At 48.9% G+C, this 9,820-nt stretch overlaps 1 protein-coding gene across 1 annotated transcript in view; it reads right to left on the bottom strand.

The window, feature by feature from the left end:
• camta2 (calmodulin binding transcription activator 2) overlaps window positions 1-9,820 on the bottom strand; it is a 25,319-nt gene that overhangs the window by 5,539 nt on the left and 9,960 nt on the right. Inside the window, exons 12-14 of the mRNA XM_037683573.1 lie at window positions 9,421-9,757; window positions 9,225-9,351; window positions 8,629-8,763 (exon numbers count right to left, since the gene is read on the bottom strand). Of these exons, the coding sequence (XP_037539501.1) occupies window positions 8,629-8,763; window positions 9,225-9,351; window positions 9,421-9,757 (599 nt within the window). The remainder of the gene's footprint in view (window positions 1-8,628; window positions 8,764-9,224; window positions 9,352-9,420; window positions 9,758-9,820) is intronic.

Here is a 9,820-nt window from a genome sequence, read left to right as displayed (position 1 = left end):
CACACACACACACACACACACACACACACACACACACACACACACTGTCTCAGATGGAAACTATCTGACTGACTTCAATCACTCAGCCACCTGGCACACACTCTGTGTGTTAAGGAAATAAAAGCACCATCCTAATATAGCTGCACACACACACACACACACACACACACACACACACACACACACACACACTCAGCCGCGGGCAGCAGACTGACAGGTTGTCCGAGGATCAGTTAACGAGAGGCTGGATGTCCAAACGCTGCAGCAAGGCATGCTGGGAGATCCACTCAGAGCCAAGGAGGGAGGCTCAGCTGAGACATTCCTGAGTGAGACGGAAACCCTAAAACTGAGACGGGTCAGGCCATGGGGGGGATCCTCAGTGCAAAATGCCCATAAGCTCCGCCCCTTCAGGGCAGATGGGAAAAAAAAAGTAAAATTGCAGGTTCTGGTCCAAAACCAAGACCAAAACCACACCTGAGACCAGACCTGACACTCTGCCACCTGCTGGCCAGAACAGGTAGACCAGGACCTGCTCATAGAAACCTGAACCTGTTAGGTGGTTTCAGAGGTCCAGGACCTTGTCCACTGCCCGGACTCGTACAGAACCAGGACCCTGTATACAACACAGACAAGAGTGTAGAACCAGAACATGGAGTAACCTGGAACTGTTCCTGATGGATCAGAACTGATCCATCAGTACGACGTTCTTTCTGAAGCTCTACATCACTTTACCATTTATCTTTTTTCTTTCATTTATTCTTCTCAATTTATTTCTTTTCTTTTCTGATTGTCCACCGTTGCCATCACTTTCTGTTAAAACAGGTCTCTCTTGTCAATGAGTCCCAGAGGCTCAATGGGACTAACCTGTAGAAATAAAGGTTGAATGAAGCACTGGTACCATCTCAGGACGAACTCTTAGCTGGCCTGGATCACAGAATCGCTTTGATCTGGGCTGGAGGCGGAGCTACCGACACCAACAGCCAATCTCAGTTCAGTTTATTTCTAAAGCTCCAAGTCACAACAGAATCGTCTCAGGGTGAACAGAAACATTCATCTATAAAATAATAATAAAAAAAAAAAACATTCATCTATAAAATAATAATTAAAAAAAAAACATTCATCTATAAAATAATAATTGAACAGAAACATTCATGTATAAAATAATAATTGAACATTATTTATCTGAGGAGCAGCTTTGAGTTTAACTCCATCACTGAACTCTCATCTTGAACAAGCATGAAGGCGACAGTGGAAAGAAAAACTCCCTCATGAGGAAGAAACCTTTAGCAGAACCAGGATCAGGACAAGAGGACCATCTGCTTCCACCGGCTGGGTTTGGTAGGAATAGATACACAATGGCAGGTCAAGAATCACATGTTAAGATAGAAATAGTATCAAATGAAAACTATTCAGTTTTAACAATTCATTTAAGGACATGAGGTCAGTTTGTCCTCTAGTAGTCTAAGTCTATAGCAGCATAACAAGCCGACCCTAACTATAGGATTTATCAAAAAGGAAAGTCTTAATCCCAGTCTTCAAACTGGACAATGTGTCAGCCTCATGGACAGAAACTGGAAGTTGATTCCACAAGAGAGGAGCCTGAGAACTGAAAGATCTTCCTCCCATTCTGTTTTTGTAAACTCTAGGAACCACAAGTAAACCTGCAGTCTGAGAGCGAAGGGCTCTGTTAGGAAAATATGGAACAATAAGATCTGTATTATAAGATGGAGCTAGGTTGTTGAGAGCTTTGTAGGTTAGAAGTAAGATTTTGAATTCTATTCTGGATTTGACAGGGAGCCAATGGAGAGAAGCTAAAACTGGAGAGATGTGATCTCTCCCAGTAACTCCAGTTAAGACTCTGGCAGCAGCATTTTGGATCAACTGAAGACGTTTTAAAGAAGTATTTGGACACCCAGATAATAAACCATTGCAATAGTCCAGTCTAGACGTGACAAATGCATGGACCAGTTTTTCTGCATCATCTTTAGATCAGATGTTTCTAATGTTAGTGATATTACGCAGGTGGAAGAAGGAGGTTCTAGTAACGTTTTTAATGTGGGGGATAAAAGACATGTCCTGATCAAAAATAACACTCTTCAAACAGATTATTTCTTTGCAGATGTTCACGTAACTGACCTGCAACTATTTTCTCTAGAATTTTTTAGATGAAAGTTAGATTAGATATAGATCTATAGTTGGCTAGGATTCCTGAGTCGAGATTGTTTCTTAAGTAAAGGTTTAATTACAGCAATCTTAAAGCTCTGTGGTTTTTACCATAACTGTTTATTAGAGACAAATTAAGCAGATCCAAGACGTGGCAATTAATTAGGGGAAATACCTCTTTAAACAGTCTGGTTGGGATGGGATCTAGCAGGCATGTGGATGGTTTGGATGAAGCTATTATTTTTGACAATTCAGAGCTCAACAGGACAAAAACATTCCAAACATAAATCAGGTTTGTGTGACATTTTTAAAGTTATCTCATCTGACAGGGAACCAGAGGCGATAGTAGGAAGGATGGTTTAAATTTTCTCTCTAACTGAAATTTTATTTATAAAGAATCTTATGAAGTCATCACTACTTATATTTGTAGGGATACATGTTTCAACAGTCTCATTAACATTTACACTCCAGTAAGAGCACTCCGGTCTACCAACCAGTTCCTCTTAGATGTCCCCAGATCCAAACTGAAATCCAGAGGTGATCGGGCTTTTGCGGTTGCTGCTCCAAAACTGTGGAACAGTTTACCTGAGAATTTAAAGACCGCTCAGACTGTTGAGACTTTTAAATCTTTGCTCAAGACTCATCTGTATTCCTTGGCATTTCATCCACGCAGAGTCTGATAACAAGTTGAGCTGATTTTATTGTTGTTATGTGTTGTTTTTATTGTCATCTTATGTTTTTGAGTGGCACTAGATGCATTTTTACTCTTTTTTTTTTATTTTAATCTGTCCTAACTGTAAAGCACTTTGGTCAGCTTTTGTTGTTTTTATGTGCTATATAAATAAATTGACATTGACATGTTTCAACAGAGATAAAATTTCTCATTAGACTAGTTATGGTACTGAAAAGGAACCTGGGGTTATTTTTATTCTCATCAATTTAAGATGAATAATATAAAGTTCTAGCTTTACGGAGAGCTTTTTTTGTACGTTAGCAGGTTAACTCTAGGCTAAGTAACATTCCTCAACATTAGTGGAGCGCCATTTTTCCCCCAGCTTTCTAGATGTCTGCTTTAAAGAACGTAACTCAGAACTGAACCAAGGAGCCAGCTTCCTCGTTTTCAGCGGAGCAGCTTTTGTTGTTTTGCAAAGTAGTTGTAAAATTATCAACTAGATGATCTAAGTCACTGTTCTCTGATGCATTACTCTGCAAGACAGAGGAAAACATTGATGGAAGAGATTGTTTCAATTTGGTTACAGCATTTTTTTTTTGGCTATTTTTTTTCCCAACTTTCATACTGTGTCCCGTAGGACACAGTGCGAGATCTTTTTTTTTTTTTTTTTTTTTATACCTCCCCTTCCCCTCGTGTTTCTTTTTCCTTATCTGAAAATAAGGCTGCGCCTCCTGAGGCCGGTGGCCTCCGTCTACCCATGTCAGTTGTTGTTTATGTTGTTTTCTTGGACGGGCTGTACTGAAAATGAAACTTCGTTGTGCTTCAGCGCAATGACAGTAAAGCTGATTCTTCTTCTGATAAGCACCTGCTAAGATGAAATGTACTCTCATTCACTGTGCAGTCATTTAATGTGAACTCAAAGGCAACTATAGAACCGTCTGACAGAACTTAATCTCCATGCCATAAGTCAGAACCACGTCAAGAGTGTGATGATGAGAATGAGTAGATGTTTGGACGTTCTGGGTAAAACCAATTGACTTAAATTTTTAAAGGCTATGCATACGCCATCACTTTCTACATTTACACGAATATTGAAATCGAAAGTTACGTATGTAACTACAGTTCTATTTCATCCCTCCTGACCGCCAGAGGGCGGTGCTGAAAGCACTAAATGTTCCCTTCGCGCATGCACTGTTCGAGTAATAATACCAACGGAGTCACAGGTGTGACACGGATGACCAATCAGAGGCTATATAGCCCGATGTCATCCGCTGCTCTGCTCCTACAGAATCTTCTCGCGGAACGCAAGGATTCTGAGTGACAGAGAATCTCTGGCGGTCATCCGGGATTCATAGAACCGTAGTTACATACGTAACTTTCATTCTATTTCATCCCTCCTGACCGCCAGAGGACAGTGCTGAAAGCACTGAATGACTAATACCAACAATGTCACAAGGAATCCTAAACACCCACCTCACTGAGGAGGGCCAGAGGACCCTTTTAGAAGAACCTGGCCCAGGGGATGAGGGGTGGCCACGTTAACTCTATAAAATCTGGTGAACGTGCTTGGGGAAGCCCATGATGCAGCAGCACATATTGCTTCCAGCGGAACCCCTCTCAGGGCAGCCCAGGAAGCGGAGACGCTCCTGGTAGAGTGAGCCTTCAAGCCGACCGGCAGGGAGCCGGGCCCTGCAGCATAGGCGTGGCAGATGACGTCCACAATCCAGTGGGAGAGGCGCTGTTTGGAAAGAGGACAGCCTAACCTAGGGCCTCCATAACACACAAACAGCTGGTCTGAATGTCTCATCACGGCAGTAGCTGCAACGTATGCCTCCAGTGCCCTCACCGGGCACAATAATCCAGACCCCTCACCAGGCGTAGGCTGAAAACGTGCCAGCCTCAACGGTTGATTACAGTGAGAGTGAGATAACGCCTTTGGTACAAATGCAGTGTTTGGCCACAAGGTAACACACGAGCCCTCAGGGCCCCACCTGAGACATGAGGGGCTGACTGAGAGAGCATGTAGCTCGCTGACCCTCTTTGCTGAGGCAATAGCCAACAAAAAAGCCGTCTTGCATGAAAGCCACTTGAGGTCCGCCTGCGTCAGAGGCTCGAAAGGAGGATGGCACAGAGCTTCGAGAACAAAGGGCAGGTCCCAACCTGGTGCTCGTGGAGCTGTCGGCGGGTGTGACCAAGTAGAGACTGGAGAAACTCCAGAATGGTGGGTACTGTACAGGAGACTGGATCCTTGTTGTGATCAGAACACCATTGGGAAAACAGGCGCCACCTGTTTTCGTACTGCTGACAAGTAGAAGGCGCCCTGGCGCCCAGGATGGTGCGTCTGACGGGGCTCGAAACTCCAGTCAGCTGCTGTCCTAGCCTTGCAGTGGTCACACCCACAGCCGAAGATGTTGAGGATTGGGGTGCCATATCAGTCTTCCCAACTGAGACAGCAAGTCCCTTCTGGTCGGAAGACACCATGGGACGCCCTGACATAGACTTTGTAGCAGTGGGAACCATGGTCGCGCTGGCCAATACGGAACCACCACCAGCATCCTGTGGCCCTCCTCGAGGACTCTCTGAAGGGTTGGCCAAATTAGAGAAAGGGGTGGAAAGGCATATAGAAGGACCATTGGCCAAGGATGAGCCAATGCGTCCTGGCCCAGCGCACCCGACGCCCCCGTAAGAGAGTACCATAGGGGACACTGAGTCGACTCTTCTGTCGCAAACAGGTCCATCTCTGCCTGACCAAAACGGTCCCAGATCATCAGCACTATGTCGCTGTGGAGGGACCACTCTCCCGGAGGGGACTCTTGGTGGGAGAGAAAATCTGCGACCTGATTGTGTCGCCCTGGTAAGTACGCTGCCCGCAGGGTGGACAGGCGAGGAGAGGCCCATTCCAAGAGCTCTCTGGACACTCTCAGAAGTTGTGCTGACCTGGTGCCCCCCTGATGGTTGATGTGGTAGACAACAGAGGTGTTGTCTGACCGAACAAGAACATGCCTCCCTTCCAGGTGAGGCAGGAAGTGCCTGAGTGCCAAGTGCACTGCACGCAGCTCCAGCACATTTATATGCTTGGAGTGGTCCCTTTGACCCCAGCGGCCCTGAACCGTTCTGCGTTGCCACACAGCCCCCCATCCCATGGAGCTGGCATCTGTCGTGACCACTTTCATGCAACACACTACCACTCCCATGGGGACACCCCTGGACAAATAATCTTCGTCCCTCCATGGAGTCAAGGCATGAAGACATGACCACGTCACTGCGAGCTTGCGATGCCTGTGCAGCCTGGCATCCAGGCGAAAGCTGTTGAGCCACCTCTGCAAGGGGCGAAGTGACAGCAGGCCCAAGGGCACCACCCGAGTGACTGATGTCAGCTTGCCGAGTAGTTGCAGGAAGGCAACATAGGGGAGGTGCCTGCCCAGCCTGAACCGATTGACCAGCTGGAGTATGCCGGCCACCATTTGAGCGGATGGGCGAGCTCTCATGGAAGATGAATCCAGAACCACCTAAAGAAAGGTGGTTGTCTGGGAAGGGATCAGGCAGCTCTTCTCCAGGTTGACATTGAGGCCCAACTGGGACATATGAGCGAGCAGGCGGTTTGTGTCGTGAAAGGCACAGGCCTGAGACGGGGCGCAGAGAAGCCAATCGTCTAAGTACAGCAGAATCTTCACTCCGCAGGCCTGCAGAGGAGAGAGGGTTGCCTTCACGCACCGAGTGAACACCCTTGGGGAGAGAGAGAGCCCGAATGGGAGTACCCGGAACTGCCAGTGGTGACCCCGATAGGCAAACCTGAGAAAGCGGCGATGTTCTGCCGCAATAGGCACATGAAAATATGCATCCTTCAGGTCTACAGACGTGAACCATTCTTCCCTCATGACAGATTGAAGGACTTCTGCTGTCGTGAGCATGTGGAAGGGCAGCTCCCTTAGGTACTGGTTGAATCCCCTCAGGTTTAAAATGGGGCAAAACCCGCCCGTCCTCTTTTGCACGAGGAAGTAAGTCGAGTAATAGCCCCTGGGTTGTTGCAGAGGGTCCACTGCCTCTATTGCGCCCTTGGCCAGGAGGGCGGAAAGTTCCAGTGCTCAAGCTTTCACCGGGTCTGCAATTACAGTCATCTTGACCCGGCATGAGATATGAGGCCGCTGTCAGAACTGTAGTCGGTAACCATGGGTCAGAGTGGCAACCACCCATGGGTCCACGGCGTGAGCAGCCCAATAGCTGAGCTGCTGGTGGGAGAAATATCCGACGGTCGGCCTGATGGCATCACCGTCTCCCTCCATGGTCATAAAGCCCCTAGGGGCCGTGGGGGGCGGCAGCCAGAGTCCCTGGTCCGAGCCTGCCCAGCTGGTCGGTGGACCGACCCACAAAAGCTACTGCTGGGCCTTTGCTGAACCGCATGAGTGTAAGGATAACCCGGGCGGTTATGACCCCCAGGCGGCGGCTGCATGCTGGAGTCAGCCGACGGGCACCTTGGATGCCGAGGAGGTGGAGGGGGCATTGCCCTGCTAAGGCTTGAAAATTGCTGCCTTCTCCGTCATGCCTGGACAGTCCGTTCCAGTGCTTCCAAGGCAGCCGACCCGAACAACTCCCCCAGCACCACTGGGACATTACGGAGGGTTCTACGGCATGGCTCAGTCAATGCTGACTGCGCCAACCAGACCTGTCGGCGAGCCTGGACCAAGGAGGACATCACGCGCCCAAGCTCCCTCGTCATTAGTGCAAAGGCCTGAAGCGCTGCATCGTTAAAGCCCATTGCTGCTGTTGCACCACTAGTCCCCTGAAGGGACGCGGAGAGGGCAAGCATGAGGTGTGCCAAGGAATTACCTAAGCGGCCAGCACATGGAACTCAGCTGGCTACATAATAAGCAAACTTCGGAGCACAGTCCAACCGACCACGCGGTTGGAGGTCTCCCAACAAGCGGGAGCGGAGTGAACGCTACCGCTAACCAACGGCGAAATATAAGGAAAAACACTACTCACCGGTGTTGAATCACACACATAGTAGTCAGACGCTGTAAGTTGGGAGAGGCGGAAACCGCTGTAGTCCCCAACGAAACAGCAGAAATACCTTTGAACAGGGTTAAACCGTTGCAGCCCTAAGAGGGCGAATAAGCTACTCCCGCAGACGGGCAGTCGAGCTTCCGACGACGGTAAAAAGTTCAGAAAAGGTCCAAAGGGCTGAAGCCCTGAATTGAACCGCGCGCGAGAAGAAAAAAAGGAGCAGAGCAGCGGATGACGTTGGGCTATATAGCCTCTGATTGGTCATCCATGTCACACCTGTGACTCTGTTGGTATTATTACTCGAACAGCGCATGCGCAAAGGGAACATTCAGTGCTTTCAGCACCGCCCTCTGGCGGTCAGGAGGGATGAAATAGAACTCCCATTATTATGACTATCAGTATTTAGTAGTAAGTCAGTTGAGAACAGAGTGAGCGCTATGCTTAATAATTCTAATGTAGGTTCTCAGACAGAACAATAGGAACTCTGAGCTTCAACAACATAAATTACTGCTGGACTAACATCAGCTCACTGTCATCAGGACCAGTACCGGTACCAGCTGGGGTTCTACCACTGGAACAATGTCAGATTTAATATTTTGAGGTATTAAATAACAGCTCGAGGACTGGGTTTCAATCTTTTGGAATACAACTGAATTCAGATGGGGTCTCACAGTAGGACTAGACTGTGATGCTTCTGTTGGGTTAGAACTTGATTTAGACTGGTTCTGTTGGATTAGAACTGGACCTTGGTCCATTGGTTGTGATGATGAAGAGGAGCAGTGACTCACCGTCCAGAGAGAGCCAGTCCAGCTGAGAGCTGGGCAGGGAGCTGGCGTTCCTCGCTCTGTACTCGAACAGAACAGACGAGGAAACAGAACCTCTGGACTCCAGAACCTGCAGACACACCAGGCCAGCCTGGTGGGCTGAAACAGAGACAGTCCATGGGTCAGTTTTGCTGGTTCTGGACACGTCCTTCTACAGAGACTGATCACACATCAGAGACAGTGAGGGGTGTCTGCCCAGAGGCCCTTCAACATATGGCTGCTGCGGGAATTGAATCCCCACCTCTCCTACTGGAGGAGAACCGCTCTAACCACTCAGCCACAGTGGACCCAACCACAGGTTCGATGTGAACCTGTGGTTGGGTCGGAACCAACACAGCTGAACCCATTACAAAAACTCAGAGATGTTCTCCTGCAGAAAACTGCAGGGACGAGGTTCCATCAGCAACAACAGAACATTACCGTAGAAGAAGCCCACAGAACCCTCCTCTAAACCTACAAGACGGGCTCTACAAAGACCAGAGCAGACCTGGCTCTACACAGACCTGGTTCTAGAGGGAGCTGGGTTCTGATGGGCCATTAGCGGTGAAGCGGGTCGGTACCTGGGCAGTAGCAGCGCAGAACTCCGGGTTGGATCAATGATGCAGGGACGGTGCTCTGGTCGAAGACACACGAGTAGTGACCCGATGGCTCGCTCCATGGCCCGGTGATCAGAACCTTCACACCCCCCTGCAGAGGAGAGGTTAGACACTCAGAACGGCTCCCTGCAGCTGGTTCTGATCCGAACTGACCTGTTACCTCTGGGTAGGACCACTCCGGAGAGAAGTCTGTGATGGAGGCAAGGCGCATGGAGGAGGTCAGTGGATGAGGGAAGGGGAGAAAAGAGGAGGACGGGGAGGGCTGTGGAGGAACCACGTATCGGACTCCTGTAGGGAGCATGGCTGGTCTTGGTGTGGAGCTGGCAGGGGGCGGAGCTATGGCTGGACTGGACTCTTCAGTGATGAGGTCAGAGATCAGATCAGGAAACTGGCTGTCGAAGGAGATGTCAAGCTCCTCCCCTCCTTGCTCCCCAAGCCCCGCCTCCTCCTCTGAGGGCGTGTCCATGTAGATGTATTCTGAGTTGACGCCCCGCCCTCTTTCTTCATTCACTTGGACTGAGAGCAGTTCTTGAGAAGTGGTAACCATGGCAACATCTGTG

Source organism: Nematolebias whitei, chromosome 1 (assembly GCF_014905685.2).
Source record: "Nematolebias whitei isolate Nwh7 chromosome 1, NemWhi1, whole genome shotgun sequence".
Lineage (NCBI taxonomy): Eukaryota > Metazoa > Chordata > Actinopteri > Cyprinodontiformes > Rivulidae > Nematolebias > Nematolebias whitei.
This window is presented reverse-complemented; position numbering and strand designations above follow the sequence as displayed.